This window comes from Pipra filicauda, unplaced genomic scaffold, assembly GCF_003945595.2.
Source record: "Pipra filicauda isolate LSUMZ 115617 unplaced genomic scaffold, ASM394559v2 scaffold109_size3271384_pilon, whole genome shotgun sequence".
NCBI classification, from domain to species: Eukaryota; Metazoa; Chordata; class Aves; order Passeriformes; family Pipridae; genus Pipra; species Pipra filicauda.
In genome coordinates, this window is record NW_024103540.1 from 1,931,289 (window position 1) to 1,949,202 (window position 17,914).

The window sequence follows — 17,914 nt, forward strand, 5'->3', positions numbered from 1 at the left end:
ATGTCCTTTTACTGAATGCCACGTTCTAGAGCTCTGCAAGTCAACATGAAGCATTACAAGAAGTACTTAAATCACATTTTATTTTTCAAGTTCAAAAATAACAATTAGCTTTATTTAACATGTTACACGTATCAGATTTAAAATATCATGCTCTATTTAAATATCTGAATGACAACACTATACAAATAAAATGTTACACAAAATATATTTAAGAAAATGTTTTGGTCTTCCATCTGAACAATAAATAGACAGGCACTTCTACATGTACAAAGAAAGCAACCACTATTTAGAATAATTCTTATAAGCAAGATGTGGAAATACAGAAGATCTGAGTTTCGAGAACATGTTTAACTCTACGTGAGGCTTCATGCAACTTCAAAGTTTGTTTCAAAATCCGAAACTCTTTGTATCTGCACAATTCTGGATTTGCTACCGCTTTACAGGAGATCCAAACCGTGCTCTCATAAGCAATGTGCAATTTCAGTCATTCCCATCAAGCTACCTGATCACATTTAGTGCCCAAACAGGAAACAAGGATTGACCAAAGTAGCTTTTCACATAAATAACATAAACAGTAAGTCCTCTTAGTACCTAAGTGAGGCAGGGACCAACTTAACTGTACCTACTGCCCAGCTCCAAACAAAGTCTGTTCTTTTTCCTTATATATTGAGCTCTTAAGGGGTGTTTCAAGCAGTATTATGCTTTTCTTGTAAAAAAAAAAAAAAGGCATAATCTAATAAAAGGGTAAATTCCTTCAGACACAGATACACTTTGCACAAAAGATCCTAAGTAAAGGAGAAAATACTGTTTCGGGGTGCAAAAGGACCGAAAACTATACATTAAAACAAAATCTAAAAGTTAAAGTCTTGTAAATGTTTCATACCTAAAGATAAAATTACATTCCTCCAATTTGTGTATTTTCAATTTACAGTGGTTTCCACACACGAACCCTACTCAAGAAAAAATTATCGTCCACCAACACAATTAATGAAAGATGCATTGCAGTAGGCAATCCCTGTTTCCAATACAGCTAACCAGTCACTGACAGCTAGTTATATCCTCAAAGTCTCTTTTAAAATTAAGACAAATATTGAAACATAACGACCATCAGGACAGTGGAAAAGTCAGGACCAAGTCTTCAAGCCATCCCTTCAAATTTTAGTATTATTCTCGTTTTCGAAAGTACAGGAAAAAAAGTTTAGGGAGAAAATTCAACTATTAAACAGAGCTTCAGTGATCCACCAAGGAAGTCAGACCCAAACCTGGATAGTTATTTGGACTTGGACTTATGCACATTACTTTAACAATTTAAGTGTGGATCTTGCAAGTGTGTCCAGATCTTAATCATCTCTTGAGGTTTTCTACTATGTACTAACATTAAGTTTGTGTAGGAACATATGTTATTTCTGTATTTCTCCTCGATATCAAACGTTTTGAAGCCTTTGTGTTTTTCCGGAGCAAGCCCAAGCTTCTGAAGGCACATTCCAGTATAAACATCATCAATAGGGTAAAGGAGTACCTGGTCAGATGCATTATTCAGTCTTAATGCCAGATCACCAGAGTACAGAAACCCGCCACCTCCCGCATACGGAGGGTATGAACCTTCATAAACACTCTCTGGGATGTAGTACTTCAATTTTTTTTCTCTGTGAGGTCCAGCATCTTTGATCACGTCGCCTATAAATAAGTCTTTGGCTTTTTCCTTTGATAAGCTCTTCAAGTAATCCAGGATCTGATGGGTATTCACAAAAACATCATCATCACCCTTAAAAATAAACTGGACGTTCGCGCAACTGCTGCTGACCCACTTCAGAAACAGCACCTCTTTCAGAGTCAGGTTGAAGAAAGTATCTCTGTAGTTCCAGAGGAGAATGTCTTGGTGGGTTTCACTCTCGAATTTCAGCATGTGTGAAAGATCGGGAAAATGATCCTCTGGTGGGGTCTGTCCAAGTAAGAAGACCCTTTTGACTATCACATCCCCTGATTCAATTTCCTTGCCCCAGGATTCCCTAATTGCTTGCCTTCTATCAAAATGGGGTGTAAGTGACTTAATAGCCAGCAGCAGAAAAGGTTTATGTTTGCACTTGTTTGGCTGATCCATTACTAATGAATAATTTCTACATCTCAAATAAAGTAGAAAGTCTTTGAATCTGTCTGGCAGGTTTGCAAAGTCACTAACCTCTGAAGACACCCACGGGTCAGGGTCACAGGAACTGAGAGCGCTCAAGTTAGAACTCAAATTCTCTTCCACAGTCATATTGGAAAGCAAGGCCAGAATAGGGTTGTACAGGAGTTCAAGCTTCTGCTGCTGTTTGTTCCAGTAAGCTTTGTGAGGGGTATATTTTCTCCAGAATGTGCTACGTGGTATAACAACACGGCCCTTTGCATTCTTCTCTTGGCTGCCACTTTTTGAGACTTCCACAATCACATAAATAAAAATGTTCACCATCATCAGAATTCCCAGCAGCTTTAATCTTCTGCGTCCAACACTCATTTCTCATATCTATAAATAAATAAAAGGAGATTTTTAGCCTTCTTCATATCAAGTTCTCGACCTCATAAAAATACAAACTACTTTCAGGTGAACAATACGAAAGTTAGTAGCCTAAAAACAGAGGTTACCTACACCCCCAAAAAGGCCAAACTAATCTGTCTCTAATACATGCACACCCACAGCTCGTAGGTGTTTGGGGTCTCATCAGCAAGCTCCTACAAATGCATGGTTTCCATTTGCTCCTTAGGAAGGTTACACAGCATTTCACTGGGCACCTAAATCAGCCAGCGGTGTTTGCCTCTTATTCAGATCTCCTGTAAACACTTGACTGTATAATAATTAGAATCTGAGCCCTCAGCTTGGCAAAGGCAGGCAGAGAAAGTTTTTTTTCTGCTCGTAAGGTGAGCTGAAGGGTATAGAATAAATTGCTATATGATAAGGTCAGTTATTTTTAAATTAAGTTTCAAGCTTTTATACTTGCACTCTTATATCTTCCAACTACATAACAGGCAGAGCCAAATTTTAAAGCACACAATCATTTTCTGACAATTTCACTTGGCTGTTCCTTGGGAGAGAAGAGAGGCTGACAAAACTTGCCAGCTGCATTGCTGGTATTCAGATCTCAGCAGACAGAGGAGAATGTGAACTTGGATTTATATTTTTTTTTCCCCTCCAACTGGAAAGGAAATGAATGGTAGCTGAAAGTAGAACTGTAATTATTAGGAAGTTTAAAAAAAATGAAAAGAAATAAAAAAGGAGAGGTCTCCCATACATGCAAGACTTTGAATTGTTGAATAAAAATTCTGTTACCCATCTCCAGTTTTTACTGAGAGAGACAAAATGGATCAATCCCTTTCTTCCACAGCTGTCAGGATGAAAAGTACAAGGAGCAACATGAAAACAGCGTGTTCCTCTAAAGCAGTGCTTATCAAACTGTTTACCAGCCCAGGGGTATATCCATGTACAAGCTACACAAATAACTCAGAATTAATAAGGTCAGCAAGACTAAGGTCAAGTCATATATGGAACTCATTGTTGAAGACACTTCCACTTGCCACGAATATAAATGATTATTAGAAGACCAGAAAAATCTCATAGAAGATTTGTAATCACTGTTACAAGCCCAGCTGTAAACACGGCCTCTGAGGTCCTGAAGTCACAGAGAACAGCAGACAGGGGCACTTGAAAAGTACACCTTGTACTTGCTGCTGTTTTCGTTTCTTCCCAGCCATCACCAGATGACTGAGCTAGACTGACCCTTGATCTCTTCTGGTTTGATCAGCCTTACTTTCTTTTACTCCTCAACAAGTTAAACACTAAACTACTAAAAATTTAGGAAGAAAGCAGCAGGCAAATAATCAGCAATCTTTTTTCTCTTATTTGACCTTATTAATCCAAAGTGGGTGTGTGTATTTCTGAAATAAAAAGCCACTCTCAGAAACAACAGGCTACTCAGAAACACCCCTGTTCTTCCTCGTGTACCATCTGCATATTTATCTTTGTATACACTCAGGCCAGATCCACTTTATGTATTATTCTATTCTCAGTCAGCTATGAAGTTCCTATTCTAATGTTAAAGTAGTTTTCTTCTATACTTTAAAGACAAAAAACACACTTGTGGTCAGTGCCATCACTGAAGCTAAACAGCTGAACTGTTACAAAGCACTAGTTGGTCACACAGAGTTCAAAGAAACTTTATCTTCCTCTTTCAAATGCCACAGCAGCTTCCACTAAGAACAGATAATTAAATATTATTTTTCTTCACTTTCCTTCCAGTACAACAAAAATACTGAGGCAGCTGTCCCCTGATTGTACTACTCCATGCAGCTCAGCATGCACATCAGTGCTTATCTACCCTGTCCTCTGAAGCACTTCTCACCAGAACAACAAATGATGTGGTATCTGACCTATGATCCCGGGACTCCTGACACAACGGGATGACATGCTCCCTCCTAGTAACAGCCAACAAAACTCAGGATTGTCAAGAGCTCAGCCAAAGCTTGATTTTTCAGGAAATGTAGCACTAACACAGCACGTCTGTCACAGCCCCCAGCTTACTAAACTGTGAGTATTCAACACCTCTGTAAGTCATCAGGATACCTGACTCTTCTGAACACCAGACACCATTTGCAAACACTTAACAAAATCCTTCAAAACACTGTGACTGCAATCCTCTGCAGCAAATGAGACAGGGATCCTATGCAGAAAAATCTCCATTTCCTATTAGACTTGGTAGAACTTTTCATCAGAAGTCTGGCAAGGTGATAGTGGTTCCATCACACACAGCACAGCAAATGCTATCAGTCCCACAAGTAAATACTTCCAGCCTCAACCCTGTTCAAAGCTGGATCCACAAGCAGCTCAACCACTCTTATCACCTGATCGCTCTTGCTGATGGAGACTCTCTCTCCTCCTCCCTTTCTGACTCCAAGAACTCGGGGCCAACCCCTCCCTCACACTGGCTCTGGTGCTCTGCCAAGCCTCTCCATGAATCAGTTCCCATCACCAACCCAGCAGAAACCCAACCCTGACCAGAGATGCACACCAGGTAAGCACCACAGCAGCTACAGCGGAAGCACAGGGCAGAAGGAAGCAAAGCAGACACATTTCCTCTCTTCAGCTGGGATGACAACACATGAACAACTGAGCCTTGGTTCTGGATCCACAGTCCCCACCATCCTCCAACAAGAGGCTTTGTGGCACTGTAGCTGTGACAGCATCACACTTACACCCTGCTGCAGGCAGTCATGTACCACCAGTCTCTGAACAGACCGTGCAGGTGCAAGCTAAAACATTCAACTTTTCCACCTTCTTCCAAGTCTGACAGAAGCCACAGCCTTTAAACTGCAAATACTTGTATCTACTGCTGAGGACAGGAGTTATGATGTATTTTCTAAGTGGGTTGAGTAACATGTCTACATTATCTGACTGCCAAACCCAAGCATTAAAAGTCCATTTATTTACTGGGGCTGAAAAAAGATAAGATAATCCTTATTAGCTACAGGTATTACACCTACCACTCTACTGGTTCAAGAGTAAACTATCAGGAATTTGGCAAAACAACGTTTTAATTCAGCTATCTAATAGATATAACCACCCTTCTCTCTTTGCAGAGGCAAGCTGTAACTAGCACTAAGGCAGACTTGGATTTTACCATGTAACTTCAGTCTGAGGCCTGGTATCCTTTATAGAAGTTGTACATGCAGCACAACTTCTGACACTGTCAGCAACAGTGTATGCAATAGTGACACTACACTTCTGAAAATAATTTAATTACTTAACACATCACAAGGCATACTCAGTCCTACTAACCTCCTGTGAGATGTATCAGTTCTCCTAAAAGCTCAGTTTTGTTCAGTGAGTCAAGAGATTTCCGGATTGAGCAACAACAGTTTTAGAATGTGAAGATGTCAAGAGCCCCAGGCTGTTACAAAAAGTCTGTGCTATTTCCAGCTTTTAAGAACTTGAACACTATTTATTTTTTAACTACACACAGTCATATCTCTTTTCCCCCCCTCAGAGCTCTACACAAGTTCACTTTTGTACAATAGTAATTAAGAAAATCTTAAGAACTGGAAAATACCGAACAGATATCAGTATTCTGCTTCTACAGAAGCACGTCACACACAGTGGCTACCACTGAAAACAGTCAATGTTCTCTGTGTCCTTCAAACAGCACAGTCTGAAACAATGCTCCAGTTGGAAGAAAGTTACCAAGATAACACACTACTCAAAGCAAAGAGTGCAATGAAATTCAGAGCAGTTATATGTTTATTTTAACATTAGTTTTCATTATTTGCATATACCTGCTTTGAGACAACTTTCGGCATATTATTCAGCTTTGGGAGAAATTCCAATCTTCCAGTATTTGAATACCAAAGGACACCAGTGCAACTTGTGCATGGAATTTCAAGACCTGAGTAAATAGCAAGACTAGGAAAGGATGTATTTGTATTTTCCTAAAACACACTCCAAGGCATAAAGAACTATAAAGAGTTTGAATAAATGCCAAATTAACTTCACATTCTGTTTCTCACCAGTTATCTTCAGCACATTTTTGCTCAAAAAAACCCCAAAAGCAACACCAAAAAAATATTGATGTTATTTTTCTCTATACACATTTGCCATACCAGCTATATGATGAACTTTTATCTGTTGTCCCTTCCCCTTCTTTTTGGTCATTTTTGATATTACAATAACAACAAGAAAACCAAATCGTTTAGTACTTAAAGCTCACAAATAAGAACTTGTGGAGACTCGTTTAGTACTTAAAGCTCACAAATAAGAACTTGTGGAGACTTTTTTTAGAGCTGTACATCAGTGGGACTTGGTGCAAGGTGCAAACCACAGAACATACTCAGTTTTGCACAGCCTATGAAGTCACTGTGCACCCCACGCACAAGTGATGGCTCTGAAGTGAAAGAACAAAGCAAGACTCCCCTCGAAGCCTCTTAAACCTCATCCAAGTCACAACCAAAATCAAGCAGAGAGAACATGTTCCAACAAGGTTCTTCTACAGCACAACCCACAAGTGACCACACTCCTTCACTGGGTCTCATCAAGCCTCCAAATCGCAGGGATCAAGAGTCAGCCTTGATGAGGTGAGAACACCATCCCATAAGCTTGTCAGGAGACAATCAGATTATCCTGGAAGCCAACTCCCCAAGGTGCAATGCACAGACCCTGCAGCTAATCCGAAGGGATCTGTGAGCACTACATTTAAATTTCTCAGACTACCACCACCACCACCACCACCTGGATGCCAGCAGCTTTTCACCTTATGCAGAGTCTTGCTTTTCAAAGCAATCAGATAACGTTTAAAGGCATTGCTCAGAGCAGTTACGTTCCAACGAAACTCCAGAAGTTAACTTGCCAAAAGCTAAGTTAACTTCTTGAGTTAACTTCTAAAGGCAGGGAAATCCCTCCTACATTAAAGTTTGTGAAAGCTTAATGAGAATTTAACTCCCTACCCCTAATAGCCTACTTGACTGCTGTCCCGACACTACTAATGTCAGTTTTTCAGCTGTGGTATTAAGACCTTTCATTTGCTGCTGAATGCCAAGTTCTGAGTATCACAATTCCAGAATCTTCAGAGTAAGTTATATTCTGTTCCTGTCACCATTTTCACTAATTTCAGGTGTTCCCCTCCCTCTAGCTCTTCCAGCAGAAAAGAGAAGCTACCAGAACACGCTATTTAAAATAACTTCTATGAAACCAAAGTTTTGTTGACTTTATATTGCTGTTTAGAAATATTGCAGCAACACCCACGAAGTTATCTTTTCAAAGTAAGTCAACAGTAAAAAATTACTTTTAACTTCATTAAAACCAGCTTATGTGAAATTCCTGCTTGACAGAACACTTAAGAGATGGAAGATCAGATCTCCACCATCTCAAACTGAATACTTCCAACCCCAAACCAAACTGCTCAAGTGCCAAATTCTTCAGCTGGAGAGTGATCTATTTTTTCATTTTTAAATGAGAGTCAGCTACCAGCAAATCCTCAGATCCCAACCCTATCTTTTAAGTTACTAAAGGTGTCTCTCACAAAAGCTTTGGGTTTAATTAAGATATTTAAATACTATGCACCTACTGAATTCACTGTGAGTTAGGCCTAAATATTGTCTTTTTAGCTGTTAAAATTAAATTCTTGGATTGGCTGAATCAATGTTCAGTTTCATATTTGAATTGTTTTAATGTTTCTATAGAAGATCAAGGTATATGCAAGAAAAGCCCTTTGGTCATTATGAGAAGTATTCTGTAAACTCAATCCCAAGTTTGATGTATATTCCAATTTTTCTACTGGTATAGACTACTTGAGTTTGGTCATGATTTCCTACAGGGATGAAAAAGCAACAGAGCTCCCCATGTACAGCACACTTACATAAGGCAATTTAAACCATGGCATGTCCCTATAAATCATGCTGATATCACCATTCTATACTGGCACACCTACAGCCACAATAAACATTTATGAAGGTGTTCCTCACTGCACATGAAAAAAACCCCCAAACCAAACAAAAAAACCTGTAACCAAAAAAAAAAAAACCAAAAACAAAAACAAAAAAACGGTTTCTTTGTTTATCAGTAAAAAGAGTTTGGGTTGTTGGTTTTAGAGGTTTTTTTTTAGTAATTGAGATTTCATGCTGACAACTGTGAGTAAGATCTCAACTCACTATAAAAACAAATATTAAAGAGGGCCTGTGGTAGCAGAAGTGACCTGTTTTTCCCAATTTGTTAATACAAAAAAGTCATTCTAAGGTCAGTTCAAGCTTTAGAACTATGATATTGTAAATTTGTTAGGAATAACGCAGAGTTGCCAGCTTCTGATTTAAGAACTTCAGTTTTTAGTTACCCTTGACAGGCTTCAGCTTGAACGAACAGTCAATTATAAAGAATCAAGATAAGGGGTTTAACCAAGTGTCAGCAGAGAAGTATTTCTTGGAAGAAAATTAATTGCCATTCATCACATCCATCACAAGTTGGGGAGGTACAGTTCCATGGCAGTTTGAAACAGTTTCAGTCACAGCTGACTCATTCCTGTAATTTATTCCTTCCCCTACAAACTGCACAGTCCCATCCTACCTCTGCACTGATAGGATTGTGGTGAATCAGTTCAGGAAGCCAGAGGATGAGAAAGCACCTGACAATAAAGCAGCAATTAGTTTTCAGCTGCCTCACGTCCCTAGAGGTGTTTGCCACTGTGCTGCACAAACACCAGGAATGGAGCAAGAGAAGAACGAAGACTCCCACAGACCAGACCACAGCAGATCCCATTTTCATCAGCTTAAACTTCCATGTACCAGCACGTTGCTGCTGCACTTCTGGTCTTGTTCCCACCTTCATCCACAGAGGTCCAACAAGCAGGGCCAGACCCACCAGAAACAAAGAGTTTGGGAAACCTCATCTTTAAGGAAATACACCCCAGGGTCTGAATTTCTCTAACACTTTTTGTAAGCAGGCCAGCTTACAGGTTGCCTACTGAACCAGCGTGACCCACCCATTTGTGCTGCTCTTTGTTCAGGGGTTCCTTTCACCCGGAGTGTTATCTGCCCATAATTCCTAGAAAGCCAAGGAAGTGGATAATGAAATACCTTCCTCCCAGATTCTTAGTACTTGGATCTGTGTTTGTTCTGGTAACACATTGCAAACCTGACTCATGCTTTCAAGGCACATTTAAAGAGATGAAATCTGCTGGACAGACACACTCTTACTCCTTGCTTTTGTGCTGTATTTGAAATAAAAAAGGTGATTTAATGTACCTATTCAAGAGGCAGATGACCATAATTTCCACAGACAAGACATCTCCTCCTGGTATCTCTTCCACTTTTATCTTAAAACCAGTAATTAGTACTGCCTTAACCATACCTCAACCACCTTTATGTCTGCATAGAGAGCATTCATTATTTAGTCAACTAACCAAACCATCCTTCAAGCACCATACTTCAAGTCATCAAAACTTTACCTTTTCTTAGCCTTCTTGCACAAAACACACTGCTAAAAACTATGTTTCAAAAGCGAGTACAGTGTAACCTGGTATGTCTGTTGAAGTTACTACCTACCCCTGATGACCACTGTCCTTTTGGGTTAAAAATAAACCAACACTGGTTTTCAATTTGACTTCCACAAGCTGCCACTTCTGCAGTCAGTGGCTGGGTGATGGGATACACAGCTGGGACTTCCCAGCCGTCTCAAGCCATATTTCCCTGCAAGTGCTACGCGGTTGCTCAGAAGGCAATCCAAACCAAATTCATACTGTGAATATTCACGTCAGAATTCTGGGATCTGCCTCTGAACTTACAGTACTGAACTAAACACGTGTTTCAGAATGCAGAACCTACATTTTAAAATGCAAATACATGAAAAATACTTCTGCCTTCAACTGGGTTTGGTTTCAGGTGTAATTAACGAGTACAGTAAAAGTTTTTCATCTTTCTGAATAATTCATTTGAAGTTCAGAAAAAAAAAAATCAGTGGAGTTCACTGTCTTCTCTCAAACTTATAAAACCTAAGATGCAGATCTCGTTCTAGCCTGTCAAGTTTTTGGAAAAGGAAACAATTTCTCCACAGCTTTAGGCAGCTAAAGATGCATATAAATACCAGGAGGATTTTGTAAAAGATCTTTAAGCCGGTTAGGCAGCTACTCCCATTTTTGTTAACAGCAAATAATCATCTAACCCGATTAGAGACTTCTAAATCCAAGGAGTACCTTCTGTACCTGTTACCTGCACACAGATGCAAAGCATCCACTGAGTTTGTAAGTGGTTTAGGTAAGCAAATTTAAGCTGTTTTGCAGATCTTTTAATTGTTTTTATTCAAAAGCAAATCAACAGTAAGTGTGCAAAAGATAGCCTTCCATTACCAGTTTCTAACATTCAAATATCAGATTAAAAAAATACAGTTGCTCAAGTAAGATAAAACAGCACTAAATTCGGGGTACAGAGCAACGTTCAGCTGCACCTAAAGAATCCCACCCTTTCCCAGGCCACGAATTCCCACATTTGCATAGCTCACTGTATTGCATTCTGTATAACCCTGAAGATAAGCAAACAGAAAGGCTATTTCTCAATCCACTTAGTTCCTCAATTCAGTTCACAACACAGCTGCACAAACAGCTACACGAGCACAGAAAGCAGCAACTGCTTCAGCCACTCTGCCTCCAAACCGCTCTGTGATACACCAGGATGATGCTCTCGGCAGCAAACCTGGGACAGGCTGAACGGCAGGAGAATGGCAGGAAGCTGCACATCCCACACACACACCTTGATGGGGCACATCGGCTTTCAATACCATGCTTCTACTGTAAATTCCGTACAAGTATGCACATCCTCTGGTGGTTCATAAGCCATTGAGCCACTGAGCATTAACCTTTTACAGAAAAAATAAAAATTACTCATTCCCACCCACGAATCAAGATTTCTTGCCCATTTCATTTAGAGAGCTGACTTTCAAATTAAGTGATTTAGTCAATTCACTCTCAGACTAACTCTTCTGTGAGTTTAAGATGAAGCAGCTGCTAAGTTTCAGAACTTATTTACAAAGACGAACAGAACTAGTTCCAAATTAAGTGCTTTTCAACTCATACTATTGTATTTCTCTCTAACAACAAAGCTTTCTTAACCAACTGCTGATGGAAACTGTTTCATCAATTCTCCCTTTAAAAAAATCTCAGCACCACACCCATCACACAGTGGGATTCTTTTCCTTACTTAATGCTAATTGCCTCTCATGAGACACCAATTCAATCATTCTTCTGCACAGTTCATCACAAGACAGTTTAATGATCCAGTCTTTTCACTGGGTTTTACATGATCTGGAGACTTGGAGAGGTTTACACAGTCATCTTTTAAATCCTAAAAGGCCCAAGAGAAAGATACAAGCAAAGTGGAAGATCAAGCCCAAGATACCTGTCAGTTCTTCCTATGCAAAAGCAAAATGTGACTGAACAGATCTGACAGTTATTCCCAAACTTTTGGCTAGTGACTTTTTCACTCTGTACTAAAATGACAGGAAGAGCTTGTATTTCATTATATCACCATCATCTTTGTTGCTTTTTTGCTGATTTCTAAGCACATAAAGGGTGCTTACTTACATAAAGGGATACAGCTGTGAAGTAGTAGCAAACTCATTAAAAACATTTAAATATATATTTGTGAGGTCAGCACGTGGCATAACAGGGAGATTACATAAGTAATTTTTGTTAACTGCACTCACAGGCCCAAAGTCCTCCCTAAATCAAATGAAGCACTGTCCTGTGCAGGGCCAGGAGCTGGACTTCAACAATCTTTGTGGGTCCCTTCCAACTTAGGATATTCTACGATAAGCACTCACCCGAACCCGAACGTAGCCTACAACACACCAGAAACATCAAATACTAATCCTGTGACTGCCCCCACACACAACCACAACCACCCAATTTAATTGCTAAGACTTTGGTTAAAAATGTAACTTTACAAACTACCATATAAAAAAAATTTGGCGTACCTGAAAAAAAAATTTAAAACTTTAAATATAAAAAGCAAACAGATGCCTACTTGCTTCAAAATTACTTACACACTTCTATTACAGAGTAATAGAAAATGTAATAAGGAGGCATACTAGGAAAAAAAAATCCCAAACCAACAACCTATGAAAGGAACAAAGATGGTTTCAAGCTTTTGAGAGGCGATCAATCCTAATGGCCTTCAAGGCACATTAACATGAAAACCAGACATGTTAAAATGCTCATAATTTTAATGAAATATATATTTCTTTTTATATTCTGTGCTTTTAACAAAAACATACAAAAAAAACCCTTGTTGCCACAACAAGTACACTCCAGCCAATATCTTCCCCCCATCCTGCCTTTGACCTGTTCTTGGCCAGTTTTAGAATTATACTGCTTAAGAAGCTTTAAGTGTGTGGCAAAGAAACCTACCATGCTCTACTATGTAGACTGCAAATCCTTCAACTGAAAAAGAAGAAATTAATGGGATTTTTAGAGCAGGACACATAACCCAGCAAAACACAAAGACCTGGAATGTCAACCCTTGTGTTTCTGACACAGCTGCTCAGCCACTTGCCATCAAAAGGCACCAGTCTGACAGCACACAGAAAAAGTCCATCAGGTAACTAACTCTGAAGTTTCACAAGCTGTCTGAAGTACAGATTTTACAAGATAATCTGACACACATTTGTCAAAAATTAAGTAATCTGCTGAAAAAGAACAAGTTACTGAAGAATCTGGCCGAGGATTTTAATTGACACTGTTCAATCTTTCTCCTACCCTTTAGTTAATTTGGAGCAACGTGACTATACAGATTTTGGTCAAATGCACATATCAATGGCAAGCCATCAATGCTTCTTGACTGTTGTGATAAATGACAATATTGGCTGTGATAGGGGACATATGTTTCAACAGGATCAGCACTGACACAGTCTTTTGTCACCACCATTTGTTCTCCTTCAACTGGATCTACACAGCCAACAGGAAAAATCACTGTCAGAGCCAGTCCCACTGCAAAAATAGCTGCACCAGGTGGCAGTAAAATGACAATTCCTCATCGTCTAAGCGCTGACAAGTCACCATGGAGGAGCATTCCTCTGAAAGACTTTGCTCTCCAAGGAGTCTGATAGTAGGCAAGATGAAGACTCAAATCCTGCTTTTTTCCCCCTCTATATACACTGTGTATATATGTTCAGGCAGACAGTTGCACAGATTTGTCAGCGTGCAATACAAAAACACTTTATCCGCTTCTTATTTTTTTGTCAAACACTACTTTTTTTTTTTTTCTGAGCAAACACTGCCTGTATGCTGATCTCAGCATCATCTTCATTATCCAGAAGTATTTAAGAATTTCAAGAGGAGCTTCCAGGCAACAACGATAATTTTTTTGACCACCAACAACACTGTGTTCATTAGAAACAATCTCTAGGGAGAATTGTGAGCTTTACCTGCCATGACACAGGGCATCAGACAGCTCACTGCACTCCCAGTCATCTAATGCATGACCTTCAAAACAAGTCCCTTCAGCAGTGTTACCTTGCTGCTGCATCTCACTTTCCAGCATTTTTCTCATCTTTTAATAGTACGTGGAGAAAAGACATGAGCATAAATCCATGCATGACGACTCCAGACATGACAAAATTGCCTTAAATAAATTCTAGCTTTTGGCTGGAATATACAGCCACACAACTGTACTGCACAACATCTCGTGCAGAAAGTCATACGTTCAAAGCAAGCAGCAAAACAAGGGGTTCCTTTAAGCCAAAAATATTTTGATTCTAACCGACAGCACTGTCTTTTTGTCTTTTGTATATGACAAACATTCTGTATTTCAATTCACCTCCATGGCAGTATTGCTTTTTAAGGATTCTACTATGGTCTCACGTTGTTCACGGCCCCAGAAAAGAAAAAAAAAACAAAAACAAGCCCACAAACAAACAAAAAAAACTCGAACAAGCAAAACACATCAGAAATTACATCTGCTGAATGAGAAAAGCTGATTCTCTGTTTCGTTTCCTCCCCGCATTTCGTAATAATTGGCAGCTAATTCAACTCCTCCAGTAGTTTCTCAGGCATTAGGCTGGGTCACTAAGTGACAAGGCAGTCCTTGCCAGCAGCCACCTGAACGAAACACCAACTGTACCCCTCACCCGAGTGTCATCTGCTGCCCCCACCCCACCCTCCACACACGCCCTCGGTGACACCACCAGGACCCGACGCCAAAGCGGAACTGCAAAGAAGAACATGAAACCATTTCAAGCAGCTTAAAGAGAGAACTAAATTCCGCGCTGCCTCTCTGTAAAGACAGGCGAGAAATAGTTTACCAGAAATTTCCTCAAAGGAGAACGCTATAATCATGTTTCCTCAAGAACTTTAAGAGTATATATCTAGCATGTAATTTTATGCATCTTCCCGTATCCAGATTAAATTCTTCTGTGCCCAAACCCACTTTCTCTGTCCAAAATACAAAAACAAAACAACAAAAAAACCAAAACACCAAAACAACAACAACAACAAAACAAACAAAAAAAAAATCACAGGGAAAAAACCCTCTACTGTACCACGCAAACTCTTAATTTGCATAGTTAAAACTAAACATTAGTGTTTAATAATCAACTCCAAGAGCACTGAGCATTTTGGGAAGCCGGATTAAAGGGTTACTCAAGTAACTTTCACCACGAATTTTTGCAGGATGACTAATGAATTGCGAGCTGCAGTTCAGCCACAATCACAGCGAGTAACCTGAAGTGTCCCCCCCCGACGGGGTACAGTACGTCTCAGGAAGTTTAAAGGACTAAAAAGCATCATCTCGTGATGGAGCACATATATTCAGGGCCAATTCTGGCAAAAACGTAATTTTCCCCCTTTCAGCTTCACCGAAGTCCACGTTATAGAGCCACCACCTCAGCACTACACTGTAGCGCAAACTCCTAGGGTTTGGCAGACATTAATAATTAACCTACTGGGTTGCAGCCCGCTAACGAGCTGAGATGAGCCGACACGAGCCGAGCCCAGGAGCTGTGCGGGTCTCCCCGCTCCGCACCCGGCGGGCGCTGCCCTCCCCTCCAGCCAAGGAGCGGATTGCAGCAGCACCCAGCACTGCAGCACTGGGCTTTCTCCGCGAAAAAGCTCACGGCTTCAGCACCAACTCCGCCCTCCCCACGTTTAAATAAATTAAAAAAAAAAAATAATAAATAAATAAATAAATTAAAATAAAAAAAAAAAGGCAAACGACGACAAAACATACGGTGGGGCTGAGCTGGATTAAGTTTCATCCATGCCAGCGGATCGTGCCTCTTCTTCCCCGCCTTTCCTCTCGCCTGGTTTGGGCTGCAACATGTGCCGGCCGCCGGTGCTGCCCGTGCGCCCGCGTGGTGTAACCCCACCCTTCCACCGCCCGGCACCTCCCGTTCGGGGGGAAAAAAGCGATCCAAAAAAACCCCAAGCCCTAAGAAAAAAAAAAAAAAAAAAAACAAACAACAAAAAAAAAACAAACAAAAAAAAAACCCACGACAAAACAAAACATCAAATTCCGAGTAAATGCACGTCTGCGAGCGTTCGCCTTTCCGCCGCCCGCTCACAGCGGTCAGCGCGCAGATAAAGCGAAGGGGCTGCGAGGAAGGAAAACCTCGCGACCTGGAAAACCAGGGGAGGTAAAAATTAAGTTAAAAAAATGATTTATTTTTTTTTTTCAATTTCCCCTCGCCCCGTCCCTCCTAAGCTCCTCTCGCAGCCGGCAGCCGAACCTCCCCCCCGCAACCTTCCCCGCACGTACCTTGCCCGGCAGCCGCGGGTCTCGGCCGGGGATGTTCCTGCCGCCGCCCCCGCCTCCACCATGCTTTTGTCCGCCCGCGGGGCTGCCCCTCGCCGCGGGGCTCCCGCCCCCGGCCCGCCGCCCTGCCCCGGCCCCGCCGGCCCCCGCACCTGAGGGGCGATGCCGGGGCGGCGCCGCGGAGGGGGCTCGTCCCGTCCCGTTCCGCCGCCGCCGCCTCCTCCCCCGCGGGGACGGGCGCTCACCGCCCGCTCCTCTCTCCCCTCAGGGCCGGCCGCGCCTGAGGTGCGAGAGCCCGCGGCGGGCGGAGCGGGGCCGGGGCGCGGAGCCGGACGCGAGGGGGAAGCGCACCCGCGGCGGGGCGGGGGCGGGCGGGGCCGCGCCCTCCTCACTTGTTGCCCTGTGGCGGAGCCGGGCGCGCGCCTTCCCGCGCGGGCGCGCGCACCGCCCGCCTGCGCCGCCGCCTCCTCTCCCCCCCCGCCCCCCACCTCCAACCCCCGCCAGGCGCCGCCGCGGCCGCACCGCGCGCTGCAGGCGGGGGGCGGGCGGGGACGAGGCACTGAGCGTCGCGCTCTCGCCGCGGCCCCACCCACCAGCCCGGTCGGCGGCGCAGCGGGTTGGCGGAGAGCGCGCGGCGCGCGCCCCGCGGGCCCGGGCGGGGCACGTGAGCGGTGGGCGGGCACGAGGGGCCCCCGCGGTTGCCGGACGGCCGCGTCCCTAAGGAGACGCGCGGGCGGGCGGGCGGAGCTGCCTTCCCCACCCTGCTCCTTCCCACCACCACCCCGCCCCCGTCCCTGGGGCTCCGCGGGGCCGCCCCCGAGCCCAGCCGGTAAAACGAGACGGTATTTACCTCAAAAAACGTGGGTTTTTTTGTGGGACGAGCGAGGGGAAGGAGGTGCCGCCCCGGACATCACCGCGCTGCCGTTCGCCTTTCTGCCGGGCCAGGTGCTGCTCCCTCCCTATGGAAACAGCCCCGAGCCGGGCACCCTCCTCCTCCCGGGGGGGTGGCCCCGGGTGACACCTCCCTCCTGCTCGGACGGGGTGTTTTGCAGCGAGCTCTGTCTGTGTGGGCATCGCCCTACCTCACCTTTTGGCAATTTTCCTTTTTTTTTTTTTTTTTTTTTTTTTTTCCCCCCACGGCATCAACCCCTCATCCATGCTGGAAAATGCCGTTCCACGTGATTTTGGGTTTTTTTTCTCTTAAACGTTCCTCCTTTTTAAGCCAGGTAATTGCAGCTGGCCCACCTTTACGTGGACCGTCTTCAAAGCTTTTGTCACCGAGACCAGGAGGGAGGAGAAAATGAGTGTTTTAGGCTGTCGAGGCTTCCCTGAGTAAATAAGTTTCTGAGAATTTCCGATTTTGGAGATTTGCCTTCCAGGGCTGATACTAATCACTCATGACTCATTCATTAGTAACCCTCTTTATTTTTTGTGTTGTTCTTTGCTTACTAAGCTGATGAGACTACAAATCCTAGCCAAACATCCCTGCTGAAACAAACTAAAGGAATCTCTTTAAGACCTGGGATGCTGACTGAAATAAAACATAAAAATGTGTGCTGCTACAGCAAAGAGTGGAGTCTTCAGTCTTGAACAGATCAATAGCAACCAGCAGTTCTCACGGACGTGAACCTCACAGCTTTTTGTCCTGTACAGGGTGAAAATGAAC

General features: G+C 42.7%; 1 protein-coding gene across 3 annotated transcripts; it reads right to left on the reverse strand.

The window, feature by feature from the left end:
• Positions 1-63: 63 nt before the first annotated feature.
• On the reverse strand, positions 64-17,186 carry B3GNT2 (UDP-GlcNAc:betaGal beta-1,3-N-acetylglucosaminyltransferase 2). 3 transcript variants are annotated; one of them, XM_027715166.2, is made up of 2 exons: positions 17,099-17,186; positions 64-2,503 (listed from the first exon to the last, which is right to left on the reverse strand). In XM_027715166.2, exon 2 carries the CDS (start codon positions 2,492-2,494, stop codon positions 1,301-1,303), a length of 1,194 nt encoding a protein of 397 aa, XP_027570967.1. In that variant the 5' UTR covers positions 2,495-2,503; positions 17,099-17,186; the 3' UTR covers positions 64-1,300. The 3 variants fall into 3 exon arrangements, with proteins under 3 accessions (XP_027570967.1, XP_027570880.1, XP_027571045.1); XM_027715079.2 differs by lacking the exon at positions 17,099-17,186 and adding an exon at positions 16,252-16,740; XM_027715244.2 differs by lacking the exon at positions 17,099-17,186 and adding an exon at positions 15,724-15,809.
• Between the last annotated feature and the right edge of the window lie 728 nt (positions 17,187-17,914).

What these genes read in the sequence shown, in the direction of transcription:
- B3GNT2 (XM_027715166.2), bottom strand. Translation starts at nt 2,494, where the DNA reads ATGAGTGTTGGACGCAGAAGATTAAAGCTGCTGGGAATTCTGATGATG.